Raw genomic sequence first — 14,381 nt, 5'->3', positions numbered from 1 at the left:
GCAGACCAGCAACTGAGGCTGCCAGCAACCCAGCCTTTCTCTGTGAAGGAGGTGTTAATAGGAATGTTGCTGTTGATGTTCCCATAGTGCAGGACTTACTCAGTGAGGTGTTTCTAGTCTCTCAACGCAGAGCAGTTCTCTGCTCTGAGTCTAGGCTGCCTTTCCAGTCTGTAAGGAGCATCAAAGGCTAAATATCAGTCTTTAAAGTCAACATCCCAGGTGAGACAACCAAGCAAGCTGCAGGGAAATCACATGGTTACTACCATGTAGCAAAAACCCTGCAAAGATGCTTGAGGAAAGTGTGTAGCCTTCTTATCCAGAGGCTAAGCCAGAATGAGTAGAAACAAATTCTTCATTACCTGGCTGTGTGCAGAGTATTTTCTGCAACATAAGAGGAGTGCTTTTTTGCTGAGGGGGGAAGACAGGCATCTTACCAGAGGTTTTTGCCTCAGTAGCTTTCCTAGATTCACCTTTTCTTAGGCTGCTGATGCACCTTTTTGTTAGAGCTGGTGGAACCAGATACCCCAGCAATTCTTGCTTGCTTTTTTGAAGTCTATGTGGATGAGCTCAGTTATCACCTTCCTAAAGGTGAATGTCCCCTTCTGTTTCCATCTGCACAAGCTGTTCTCATTGTCTGGGTCTTCATGACGGATAAAGATAAAAGGCAAATCCTTTTTCCCCATTTTTTTTTTCCTTCTTTCAGTTTTCCATAACCCGCTCAAAATGGGGCCAGTTCAGCTTCCTGCTGAACAAAATACAGTAACAAGTCTTAAGTTTCTAAATTTTAGAGAGGCCTGGAAAAACCCTTCAGAAAATACTGAATTGGGTTTGTGATCTCTTCTGGGGAGTGTCAGTCATACTACTTGCCCGTGTATGTCCTTGTTCAATACAATGTAGTTCATTAATTGGCAGCCCGCTAATGCACCGGCTGCTCTTGTAGCCTGCTATTCATCACTCTGGTACTCATTTCCGAAGCTGTCATTTCCTGCAGCCTTGTGCAGGCAGCTCATAGAGGCTTAGCTCCCGGGGTCACTGCAGAAACACAGCTTGAATGGAGCTCAGGAGAAAAGCAATGAAGCGGTGTCGGAGGGAGAGCAGAGCATTCGGTTTGGCTTACATCAGTATTTGTGATAACGTACCATCTGGGCTACAATCTTGCCGGATCTAGCTAATAAACAGAGCTGGACAGAAGCTGTATTTGGACAGCAGAGCTTCAAGGAATGGCCAGGGTGTGGAAATGGCAATTTGTGAGATGGTTACCTGAGCGCTGCAGAGCAGTGCTGTTCTGCACGCTGTGCTGGGCACCAGCAAACCGAGGTGTTCCTTTAGTAGGAGTATTGTGGTTCAGAAGAATCCCATAAAAGCTGTTTTGTAAAAGGCAGCGTTTTTAATCTGGTGACTCAGCTGTGCTTCAGACTGAACTAATATCGTTGTTTGGTTGCTTTATCCTCTGATTTCTGCTGGGTATAGTATAGCCTTTGTTCCCTGCTTCGAGCTCTTGTCCAGTGTTGCTCTGTTCTGTCCTGAGATAACCGAAGTCTGCCTCAGAGGTGGCAGATGTATTTTTTACTGAAATATGGGATTCCTGTATGATTTTGACTCTAGCACCTGGAGTGTTGTTAGGTACTCTGCTAGGATCATTCCTAGTTCACAGAGTCTCTTTTTCCTGATTCTGTGTGGTTTTGAGGATTTCCCAGTACGCAACTGACACCACGATCTCTACAGACTTCAGAATAAGAAATTAAAACAAAAGTGACTTTTGTCAATCTGTGCAGGAAGTAAATATTGGCTATTCTCTGCTGCCTGTGAAGGCTGTTTCCTATCAGCTGGGGCTGGGGGTCTGTAACTTTTTTAAACCACTAGGAAGTAATTTGTAATCTTTGGACAAGATTACTATGAGGCCCATTTGAAAGCTTATTCATGTTTTCCTAAAGAAAGCTTGGACACAAAATGTGTTTGCTTTAAGATTAAGTCCTGTGAATGTAAAGGAAATTACTTCTGAGCTTGACTGTTGCACCCTGTTGGCTGACCACAGAAAACACACAACCCTACAACTTGTAATGACTAATAGAGAGTCTCCGTTGGCTCCTGGGGCTGAGCTCCCCATGCCCCATGGGACAGAAAGCAATCTGTGTGCATGCCTTTACTGTAATCAGTTGTTCGTGGCTCTGGAAAATCTGCTGCAGGAGCTGGCTGCGCTGGCACGGCCTTTCTGAAGGTGCTGGGTTACTCATCAGCTGCCACGTGCTGGGTTTGCCCACCTGATTTCTGTATATTCTGCACTGTGTGCTGGAGTCCTCCTCTCTCCGTGCCCCAGCAAACCCACTTGTGGTTGTGAGCTCTTGTAAATTATTGATTTATTTAAACGTGGTGCCTACAGTATCATTTTGGCAGTTCATTAAAACCTTGGATCTACAGATTTCAACCTTTAAATGATGGGCTACTGGAGAGGAGGTGGGGGGACACGCTTTAAGGAGGGTGGGAGGTGGATTTATTGCTTAACTTTCCTACTTAAGCTACATTTTCCTAACAGTAGAAATGCTAAAGAAGATATAGGACAGAAGTCCTTTTGGAAGTAGAAGATGAAAGACTGTGGGCTGTAATAGAACATGGAGGAAGGAAAGTGCCCCATGAACTTACGTGATCAGGGAAGCTGTACTGAAAGACATTACCAGCAGTCGGGATCCTCGCTGGTCAACTTCAGGGACCTACTAAAGTAAAGAAAACTTTGTGAGAAGGGAAAGAATAAAGGTAGATACTGTCCAGTACCACTTGTTGCTCACAGAGACTTAATGCACAACTCTTTATACTGGCTGTTAAGTCTGTGTGCCCTCTAGCAATCTTACTTCACTTTGTGGTTACTAAAATCACAAAGACTTCATCTTTGCAGGGTGCATGTAAATCTATCACTTTCCAAGAGAAAGCTTTCAAGAAAAGGTGAAAATTGATACATAGTGCGACCAGAACTTGAGGTCAGGCAGGACATCCTGTTTCCAAGCAGATCAGATGAAAAAAGGAAAATCTGTGATCGGTAAACACGTATTTTCTGTAATAACTGAGCTGGTACTGTGGGTTGGATGGCAGGACTACATTGGCCAGTATACCAGTGCAAGTCAGTAACCTCTTGAAAGCCACTGGGCTATGGGTGGACTTTGTTTTACTCCAGTTACTGTACAGTACTCAGCATTTACAGGCTAGCAGCTGAAGCCATGCTGCTTGCACAATATAGTATGCCCACCTAAAGATAGCTTTGTTCCTTGTCGTGATTGATGAGATATTTCCTCTGAGTAAAGCACTCCCTCTCTTAGTTTCTTTTGTTCTTATACTGAACAAAGACTCTGAGCTGCAAACATGTTGGGCTATGTGGAATGCAGCTCACATTGCACAGACAGTTTCACCGTTAAGTGTTCTTGAAATCAAGTAAAGCAGGAAGGGAAAGATTATTTTAAATTTATTTTTAGAAAGCATTAGGATGTTTGAGCCTTGGCAAACTTTTGTTTGCAACTTCTTGGGTGCTGACTGGCCTGTAGAATCAACTGACTTCATTGCTTTGTGGATCCCCTAATTTCAGTGTTCTGGGGATGCTGGCCAACACCTTGGGCATGTTGTCTGTGTGCATTTTGGAGTTCGCGATGGGCAGGCTTAGCAAGTGGTGCTTTCCTCTGCTTATGTCATGGGGAGCCCAGGGTACTTGACAGTTCAGGGGAAGCTGGTGACCTGGAGTGTGATGGGACTTGATCTGGGATTTACAGGCAATGTTCAAGACTTTTCCATAGCTGTTAATGTAATAGGTAGTGCATCTACTCCCTTGCTTTAAGGACACAACTTGTGTAATTTGTACTGGATTATATGATGGCTTTGTGGATGTACGTGCCAATTCTTGAAAATGTGTTTGGCAGATTCCTTCATTCCAGCTGTGTCAATACACAAATCTGAGGTCCTTTTTTTAAACAGGGAGTGGAAGCCCCTGGGTAACAATTGGGCTATAGCAAATAGCTGCACATACAGCACTTGGAGTTTGTAACTATCAGTTTGTATTATCAGAACCCAAAGATAAATTGTGTGCTTTACTTAACTCCCCCCCCCACACACACACATATACACATGCTTTTTACACACACACACACACACACACACACCCCCATCCCACACCGTTTTTGCTAAGCTGTGCATCAGCAGCATGAATTCCAAGAAGCAGTAGGTGTTTCTTGGCATTTCAACTGGGATTTTGGAAAGGGGATAAATTGTGTGCTTTTCTTAACCCCCCCCCCCCCACACACACACATATACACAAGAAGTCACAACTGTAATAAGAGAATAAATATATAAATATTTTGCCAAATGTGTACCTCTGGAAGGCTTGTCACCTACTAGCTTATAAGATTTGAACAAATACAGTAATGTGGTATTTCCTGGTTGTCTAATACTCTGAATATCCATCGTCTCTACTAGTGATGTAACCCATAAAGTATTAGAGCTGAGTTGTATATTATCCAGTTTTCTCTTTTCCCATGAACTTTTCCCATGTTCTGAACACTTCTACTTTTTCCAGAAGTATGAGGAAACATGGTTCCAATCCCAGCAGAAGACTAGGGTAATATGTATTTGAATGCAGAGGTCAGGGTGTGAATTTCCACATATATACATGTGTGTTTATGCATATAATGTGATGTGAAGCCAATCCAAGCTGGATGTTTAAGCCAGAATCTGAGACGCACTTTGGGACTCTGTATTGAGCACTTATATATACACCTAGTCAGCTGCTTTTGGTCCAGGAAAAACCTGTGTGGCAGCAATAACTAGGATATTTATTCACATGTAGTGGGCCCTCTGTGCCAGCCAGCTGTGCAACCATAGGAACTGGAGTACGGCAGCAAAGGGATATGCTAACAGCACAGCTGAGAAGTCTCCATCTACCAACTCCACAAGATTAGTAGTAGAGGTAGAGGAAGAAGACAGACTGGAAGGATTAGGATAGCAAATCCATAACCATACAGAGTTGAAACAACTAGTTACCTTAATAGCCAGTCACTGCAGGAATGAACTCTATTCTTTCCCTCATACTTTACAGCACCCAAACTGTAGGATTCACTTCTATTTGCCTTGAACTCAGTAACACCTAAAGCAGTGCAAGGAATGCAATTCCCTGTGCTGCTGCTGAGTCCTAAGCATTTGCAGTTACTATCAAATATTGGTGGAGAACAGCAAACCGTGGTCTCAGCTCTTGGCCTTTTGTTCCAACTTTTAGCTCCATAAGGCAAAGTGCTGTTCTGTTAATAACCAAAAAATGATATCAACAGAGTCCAGCCTTCCAGAAGTCCCCACCTCCTGCTCACCATCTTCTCCCTCACCTCAGGAAGCCCTCTTCTCAAGTGTTGTTTCCATCACCAAATTAAGCAAAATCTGCTGCAGCCTGTACTCTGATGAGAACACAACTCAGGTTTCAGACCCTCCCTAAGGAGGGAAAGAAAAGTGTCTCCAGGGGCACTCTGTGTGCTTTGGGTTGTCACGGTTCCGAAGTGATGCTTTTAAGGTCAGGTTCCTATTATGTTTTTGTAGGAACTCCTGTAAATTTTAGTCGAACGCTGGAGCAAGGCACAGGAGTGTGCAGCCTCTCTTCCTTCCTTTTTTGATGTGTTCTCTCTTCACTAAATAATTAATCTATTACTCCAGTTTAAATATTAAGGTTAGCTTGCTGGGCAGAATGTAGCCTGTGGCTGTGTGACTGCTGTTGAACAGCAGTCAGGTGTGTGGTTTCTAATGTATGTCCTGTCAGATGTTGTGTCATATTTGGTACCAGGAGCAAAATGTTTGCTTATTACATTTCAAATCTTAATTATTTTCTTTGAGAAGAAAAGCTCATGTTCCTCAAAAAAAAAAAAAAAAAAAAAAAAAAAAGGCAGAGTTTCTGTGTTTGTAATTCTTCATTCAGCTTTTAACGCTATGGTAGAAACCCTGTTTCATAACCCATATAGAAGCTCCAATTTCCCATGCTGGGCTACCAGGAAAGGAGTGACAGGTGTGATCCTTTTTCCTCTTTTCTCTCACATGAGGAAGCTAACAACTCTGCCCCATCACAGTGCTTTGGGGCTCTTGGGGTATTTAATCAGCAAATTTTAAAAACTCTTGGAGTATAAACAGTAACGTGGGGTGGTGAGTTTTACTCCCGAATTCCTAAAGCAGTACTCGATACCTAGAGTGCAACCACAGTAGCTGCAAGCAAGGTAACAACCTTCACTCTTGACTGGTGAGAGCAGTCAGGCACAGACATTTGGGGTTGCAACACTTTGCAAAATGAGGCTCCTGTGGGAAGTGGGGTTGCCCATGCGAACCATGCTCCTAGCATCTAGCTCTAGGACGTGAACTGGCTGGAAGGATAATGACACATGGTTGAGCTGGAATCCTAATGTGTGGCCCAATCTGCTTTGGGTATGGCACATAAAGGGCTGTGAACCTGCGCTGTGGATCTTGTGTTCAAGTAGGATGTCTGCCACAAGCACATCTTTCTTCCTTGAGCATGTCTTTGTTTGAGCCCCACTTCCATCTTTAAAACAAGACAAACATTGCTTCGTGGTTAAGCGGTGGTTGCAGTGAAGTCTGCAGTGCACACAGGCTGGGAAATATTACGTGTTTAAAGATGAAAGCTGCCTTTAATGTTTCACCAACTTTAATAATTCATCCTGAGACAACAGCCTTAGTCTGCTGTGCAGTGACTCACGCACAGACTTCTGTACCCCAAACTATAGCCAGCTCCATGCTAGGAAGACCTCTTGCATATATCTCCATATTTAAAAGAAAGATGCCTCTTCTGTGAATCGTGAGGACAAAATGCTCAGAAATCGGACACTAGCCTTCATACAAATTCAATGCTTTCAACCCAGCGCCTTTGCCAAGTGTGTGGGACTGAAGGAGACTTTTACAGAGAGCAGAGTCAGCATGTATAGTGATGGTGTCTAACAGCATATGGACATTGTAGTGAATTTTTAGGAAGTGGGTGTGAGAATATGCTTACTGCAGAAAAACCCTCTTGCAAAATGTTACTTCTGTTGCCTTTATATTTCTGCTTCTGCATATTTTTGGAGGTCTGTCCGAGGCAATTACGACTGACTTCTCTATGTGTATCAAATATACATGTACTGTGTGGGAAGAGCCCTAGAGGGGTGGAAAAAGCAAGCACCTTCATCTGCGCAGCAATACTCCTACCTTAGTTGTTTTTTAATGAAGCAGATCACATCTCTGAAGGAAAGTAATCGGCTGTTGGCACGAAAAGGTCTGTGTGCCAGGTCTGGAAATGACCTGATTGCATCTAGTACTGCTTTGTAGGACAATTTAAGTTGTTGGATCCAAAAAACCCTCAAGAGAGAGTTCCACTGCAGAAGGACTTAAAAGGGAGCAGCTCTCTGAAGCCCAAAGAGTGCATGTCAAATGTACCAGACTGCTGCTTGAGTGGGCTTTTTCCAAGACTCTTGAGAGGTGGAGTGTTGTTTAAGTATTTGTTTAGAAGAACGTGTAGTCCACTCATGCAGGAGAGATTCCCATTCCCTTTTACAGCGTTGCTATCCTTGTTTACTTTAGTTAAGCTCATAAATTGACAATCAAAGTCTACAGAGAAATTAATGGCTGAGGGGAGAATTACAAACCAATGTTCAGCATGATCCTGCGATTAAAAAAAAAAAAGTTATTTGTAGCATCTTATGATTAGGCAGACTTCAACAGGAATAGCTAATTTTCCTGTTGGTGTGGAGAAAGGGACAATATTGAAGCATGGATGGGTAAGGATGCATGTAACCATAAGCAAAACTTGCATAAACAATAGTCCTTTAACTATGTTCTAGTAGTTTCCCATGGTGTGGGTTGTGGATAACACTTGCTTAATTCTTTTGCTTTTTTTAAAGCCTTTTGGGGAGAGGACTGGGAATACAACTAAAAGCAAGAACATGATTTTTAGAATCAAAGTATTTTTGTCATTTATTCACTCTCCAGTGTGACCGATCTATTTTGCAATCGTGCGTATGTATGCAATTGCCATGTGTATGTATGCATGGCAAGTGGAACCTTTCATCTCTCAGTAACTGATGTAGCTCCATGCTGAAAATGTCTGAGAGTTATCAGAGCCTAGATGGACTCTGTGAGTGTAGAGACATCTTGGCTATTGCAGCTAGGGATGCTGACAGATGCCAACCAAAGGGTCAACATATGTGGAGAGAAAATTGCACTCCTACCTTAAAAATTCATATTCTTGGATTAGTATTAAGGCAGGATTTGGAGTAATGCAGCAAAGCTCAAGCTGAGCTTGGTCTGGGCGCAGTGGCTACAACTCCCTGTGTGCCTTCTGTGAGGCTCAAACTCCCGTTGAATTCTCATTAGGGATGAGGGCTGATGAGTCTCAGTCTAGACATCCATGCCACATAAGCTTTAGAGTTGCGTTTTGATGCCTGAGAGATAGGGGCATCTATAAGGGTTAACTCAAGCTGTAGAGCACTGCCTAATTTTTACAGATGGTGTGAGTGCAAGAGCGAACCTCAGACTGGCTTGGCAGTGCACAGATAACTTTACATAATTCCCTGCAGATGTTGCTGCAGAATGGTTTTAATAATGAATTGTGAAGTCGAGCTCAACTGCAGCATAGAGGGAGAACTCAAAATAAATGCAATGTTTTGTTCTGTGTTTCAAAAGCAAGTTTTCTAACAGCGTTTCTGTGATGCTCTGGGTTGGGAAAGGTGGGGAGGGGACAAGACATAGTTTGCACCATTATAGCCCTGACTTTCTGCAAAGGCCAATCTGGCTAATTTGTCTCCAAACCATGAACCCCCATGAACCTGGGGGTGGTGGGGGAAAGGGTGGTGGGACCAAATGGCAGCTGCCCTAACGCTTCTAATGAGGGGATGGTACAGAGCAAATACTTCACGATCAGCTGGGCAGAGTTTGCAGTTCGTGGCTGTCATGCACAGACTGCATTGTGGAACTTGTCTGCATTTCAGCCATTTTCTGCTAGGAGTCTGTCAATTCTTGCACTATGCTGTAATTTCCTTTCTGTAGGGTTACGGCTTAGATGTGCCATCATAATTAAGATTTTTTCCTCGTAAAGAGTGAGCTGCCTCTGCAATGTCTGCTCGGCTACTCCTAGACCTTGCACATCTTGCTTGTGAGCATCCGTTTTTGACTTCTCTGCTGCCGGGGGTGTTCCTGGAAGTTTCTCAGGCTTCTCAGTTGTTCAGTCTGTTAAGTAAAACATACTTCTGTGGACATGCTATTTCAATGAGCTGCATTAAAGCCTTTCTTCTGTCCTTCATGAGAAGCAAGCCCAAAATGGGAGAAGAGAATTTCAGAGCAGGGGCTGGTTTTCTCTGAACCTGGACAGATGCTGCTGGTTTCTCAGTAGTTGCAGAGTTTTCTCGTTTATACTTTACCCTTGCACATAGTTTATAAAGGAAATCTTCAGAAAGAAATTATAACTTTCATGAGCTCTGTGGCAATTAGGAGCTTTAATCTTAGTGATGGCTTGAAGAATCAAAGCAGCTTCAAACCTCACTTAGACTGTTGCATGCTCTGTCTGCATGTTGCAGTGGATTTGGTTGAGTTATTTAACTGTAACCTACCTCAAATGTGACTTGATCTCCAACTGGTATGTGGGAGCCTGTTCGCAAGATCAGTGGAGTCATGAGGTCTCCCTGCCGAGGCCTTTCAGGGGCTGGGAATGGCAGTAGGGCGGCACGGTGATATGGGGGAGGCATGTGTGTGCACACCCAGGCATGGGGGTGAGGGGTTTGCCCTTTTAGCAGGGAGCCCTGTTTAGATGGATGGAGGCTGAGCTACCCTATGGCCCCGAACACAAGGCCTTAAACTCAGCTCCGAGGCCACAGTGCAGCTCAGTGAGCCAAACCAGAGGAGCTGCATTGCGAAATGGGCTAGCACTGGGTCAGTGTCAAGGCTGTGCGATCCAGCCCTCCAAAGACGGTTTTACCATGGTTTGAATTTGGTCCAAGCACACACTTTAAGCCTAGGCAAGTCCTTTTTGTGCAATTGTATTTAATTTCTTTCTGAGGAAGAGTTTACATAAATTATTCCAATCTAATTGATATCAGCTGAAAGCCAGCTTCTGACATTTTGTGCCTAATTATAAGTGTATGTTAAACTGTGTTTGCTACCCATGTCGATACGTTACTAGTAAAATAAGGAACAGCCATGAAGATGTGTTTTTGAAACGGTCTGGCAGATCCTGCGTGTTCGCTGCTGTGGGCTTCGTGGCAGGAGAATCCACCTCCTGCTGAGGAGGAATAACTAAATTTAAACTTTCCAACCATGAGCCTTGTGAAGCAAAGTTTCTAAACCTCTGCTGGGCCAGAAAATGGAAAGCCATGTCTGAGTTTTGAAAGTAAATAAATAGAGCTACCTAGTAGCTGTGCGATGGCGACTGGGGGGTTTGTTGCTTGGGGCACATTGTCTGCCTGCTGCAGGCCCCAGGGAGGAAAATGAGGGTTTCTAACTACTGTCCTCCGGTAAAATCTTCTGTGGCAGGATTTGGAAGAAACTTGGGGGACTTTTAGCATGAACACTTGCACATTGTTTCAGTTGGTTTCTTTTTTTTCTTTTCTTTAAAGAAAAGTTGCATGTTGCATGGCGGCAGAGCCCAGCAAAGCCTCCCTTCCCCTTGCTGGGCCCAGGGCTGCGGCCTCCCGGCTGTGGGAGGGCTGCGTGGCCATCACAGAAGTCTGGGCTTTGCCCCACCATAAATTAACTAGTTTTTGTGCCCCGTCTTTACAAACGGGGCTGGCTTGTCCCTGCCTTTGCTCATCACAGGCAGGCTTGGGAGTCTCCTGTGAAATTTGTTGGGTTTATGACAGCCATTAAAGTCTATAAACTGTTTTGAGGTGCATGTACAGAAATAGCTATCTTTTTCAGCTCCTTTTGGGGAGGCTGAAAGACTGGTGTTGAACAATAGTTTGCATTGTCCTGACAAAGCAACTTGCATTTTTGGAGGAGACTGGGAGATTGTAGAAAACAACAGAAATGGTTTACCTGCTTGGCTTTTTATTGTCCTATATCTTAATCCTGACCTTACCTGAATGGAGCAGAATCTAAGTTGTGCTCATATCTGAGAGCAGCAAGCTCTTGAGTGAGTGAGTCTACATCAAAACCAGTGGAGGATTCAATAAATCAATGTAGCCAAGCAAGAAAAGAGCCAAGGATAGTTATGGTTGGGATGCATTTAACCTAGAGAAGGCTCACCTCTAATTTTATTCATCCATCCACGGATGTGACCTAAAGGTTCTATCTGTGTAGTTGGTGAATACTTAACATTTTTGTAAATAGTGGTAGAAACTTGAATGTTCAGGTGGGAAGGCAAATAACTGGTGCTTATGGCCTGAAGTCACATTTCAGTTAGCTTTTCTCACTTATTTCTTTTCTGTGCAGTACTTTCCAGCTTCCCAGGGCATTGAATTGAGGTCATGTTTGTTAAACGCTGGCTGTGGTGACAAGTGCTCTAGAAGCACTTATTTTGTATCCTGTTCTGAAATCAGTGCCCTTCTACTAAAGTCTTTCCTATTTCCATCTTTTGACTTCTACTAGGATTTGGGCAACATTTGTGCTATTTTAAATATGTTCACGTACACATATATACACATACAAAGTGTTTTGATACTATAGATGTACATGTTGCAAGACTTGCTTTGAGAAACTGGAGAACTCAAATCAGAGTTGTCATGGATAGACTTCAGGTTTCTTAAAATACACTGATGTTTGCTCCATTGCAACCTTTTTTACATGAGGCCTGCCTGCACACTCGTTTACCGCTGTGAGAGTATCTGATAGAAATGGCATAATAGGACTAAACCCCCTCTCCTTCTAGGAGGCTGCAGAATAACTCAAACTTGCACCGAAGCTGCTGACTCTGTGCCGCCTTCTCAGTAGCATCTTGCTATTCTTGTTCCTTTTAATGTTGACTGAGCAACTTCTTTTGATTCTTTTTGTAGGTTGGTGGTTTGTGAGCACAGCAGAGGAGCAGGGCTGGGTCCCTGCTACGTACCTGGAATCCCAAAATGGAACCAGAGATGACTCTGACATCAACACATCCAAACTTGGGGAAGGTACGGAAAGCTTTTTGTTATCCAGGGGAAACTGGTATTCACTTGCTTTATGCTTTGCCCCCCGTAGGAAAACTTGGGAAGCTCTTGCTGCCACTTGTGGCTGTTAATCCAGTGCAGTAACCTCTTCTCCCATCTCATATCAGTAAATAAATTGTTGCAGAAGAAATTGGAGTGAAGTATTATGCCTGTAATCCCTTTGTGACCAGCTTGGGCTCTCAGTGTGACAAAATGTTCAAAAGCTGAAATGATGCTCATTTAATACCCTTAAAAAGCATACAAACAACTTATGTGCAAGTCCAAGCAGTATGTTCTGGTAGAGGTCTTGGACTCTTATGTCCATGGAAGGAGAGAACTTGCATGGCTTGTTTGCAGAAATTATACAAGTGAGAGATTTTAATTGGAAGAAGATGCTTGTTAGAGCCACAGGCCATTAAAAGGAGCGAGGTTTAACTTTAATGGTTGCTTCTCATTACAATTTGCTTCTCATTACAATTTTTTTTAATTAATCCTTGAAACTAGTTTCACTGCTGTTTGCTGTGGTCTATGATTGTGTGGAAAGGTAATTTTATTTGGTGTGGTCTCATTCTATTAAAACTGAGATGCCATTTGTCATTTATATGTATTTAGCTGCACTGTTTTTTGGCTAAAGATGTTTAATTCAGGTTCCAGAAATGGAATAGTACAACCTCACATGTTCTTCTGTTCCATTATGACAGACTAACCACATCTTAATGGACTTCTCATGTAGCAACTGTGTACAAAGGACACTTTTATTATGACTTGCTCCATTCTAATGAATCTCTTGCTAAATTTCTAGGTGCTCTTGACGTGACACTTATGTAAAACGTATGTGGAAACTCAGCTGACCTTTCCTTAGCACAGGCAGGAGGCTTAGAGATGTGTTGAGGTGACCATCTGCCCATTAAGATAGCACACAGGCAAAACGTAACTTTGTGCTGGGCCCCAAGGGTGACATCTGTGGCTTATTGAAACCTTTGGCTCTGTAACTCATTTTTCCCTGCTCAAAGCTACCCATATCCTGGGTCACTTAGGGTTTAGAGACAGACTGGCTGTAGACTGGTAGGCTGGGAACCAGTCTGGTATGATGCAACATCTTAACGGATGCAAAAGCAGTTAATAAAGTTTCCCTGTTAGTAAAGAACAAAAACTTACTGCTCTCTTCTGAAGGAGTTGAAGAATGCCTTGTCTGTTGGTCTGTAGCTTCCTCCCTTTTCCTGACTCTTAAATATGGTACATGCTTGACAGCCTTATTGCTTAAACTGCTTTCATTTCAAGCTCTCCTCTGCCTTTCATGTTGCCCTCTGGAGTGTACTCTGCACAGGGCTGTTGCCACACAGCAGTTTTTCCTGGGTAATGGAAAATCCATCAAATGTTCCTTATCTTTTTCCTCTCGGTACCCTTTAATCCATTACGCTGCTATCCTCAACTATGGTCAGCAGTCGTGCTCCCTGCCTTACTACAAATCCAGATACGCTGAAACCTGAGACTGTTCTTCCCTCTCTGTTCAGTTCCATCTCAGTGACAAATCTAATTGCATTACCTCCACAGCTGCTTTGATGTGCCCCAGCTTTTGCTTCTTTTCAGGAACTTTGTTTTATGTTATTAACCACATAAGATTTTTTTTTTTTTTTTTCCCCCCCCCCCCCCCCCCCAGTTCTTCTTTGCTTGGGCTATTCTTCTCCTAATAGCTATTCTTCTCTTAATAGCTATTCCATAAGAGAGAAAAGAACAACTGAAATTCACTTTCTTAAAGAAAAGTGTATAAAAGTGAACATACTTACACAGAAAACTTGCCAACTCTCTCTCAATAGGCAGGAGAAAGAGGCTCCAATATAACTGAGGAGGAAGGCACTTTAAGTGGATTAAGTGCCCTAGCCCCTGGATTTAAAGTTCATGCAAGTTTCAGAGTTACTCCTGGAGATGTTGACTTCCTGCAACTGTGCAATCTGTGCTCTGCCTACTTTGAAAGGGTAGAAACACTAATGCAGGGAGCTTTCTGTATCAGCCTCTTGGTCCTCTCCATTTGCAGTGGGCCTGGAACAAGTCCACAAGCCAGGCAGGCCTGGAGGTCTGCTCTGCTGTGGCAGGTCCTTGTAAAGATAAGGAGGTGCTGAATGCAACGTACTAATAATGCTGCCTCTACATAGCAGTAATATTTCCACGTGTCTCTGTTTAAATAGTCTGTTCCCTGAGAAAGACAAAAGTGTTTCCTCCCTGCATCTGAGCCTGCACAACATCTTTTGTCAGGATGAGGGTTGACAGTCGACTGCT

General features: G+C 43.3%; 1 protein-coding gene across 1 annotated transcript in view; it reads left to right on the top strand.

Moving 5' to 3' along the window:
* Positions 1-14,381, top strand: part of SH3PXD2A (SH3 and PX domains 2A) — a 217,169-nt gene that overhangs the window by 174,872 nt on the left and 27,916 nt on the right. The window contains exon 8 of the mRNA XM_009277841.2: positions 11,976-12,089. Coding sequence (XP_009276116.2) covers positions 11,976-12,089 — 114 coding nt within the window. The remainder of the gene's footprint in view (positions 1-11,975; positions 12,090-14,381) is intronic.

This window comes from Aptenodytes forsteri, unplaced genomic scaffold (genome assembly GCF_000699145.1).
Source record: "Aptenodytes forsteri isolate BGI_AS27 unplaced genomic scaffold, ASM69914v1 Scaffold15, whole genome shotgun sequence".
Taxonomy (NCBI): domain Eukaryota; kingdom Metazoa; phylum Chordata; class Aves; order Sphenisciformes; family Spheniscidae; genus Aptenodytes; species Aptenodytes forsteri.
This window is presented reverse-complemented; position numbering and strand designations above follow the sequence as displayed.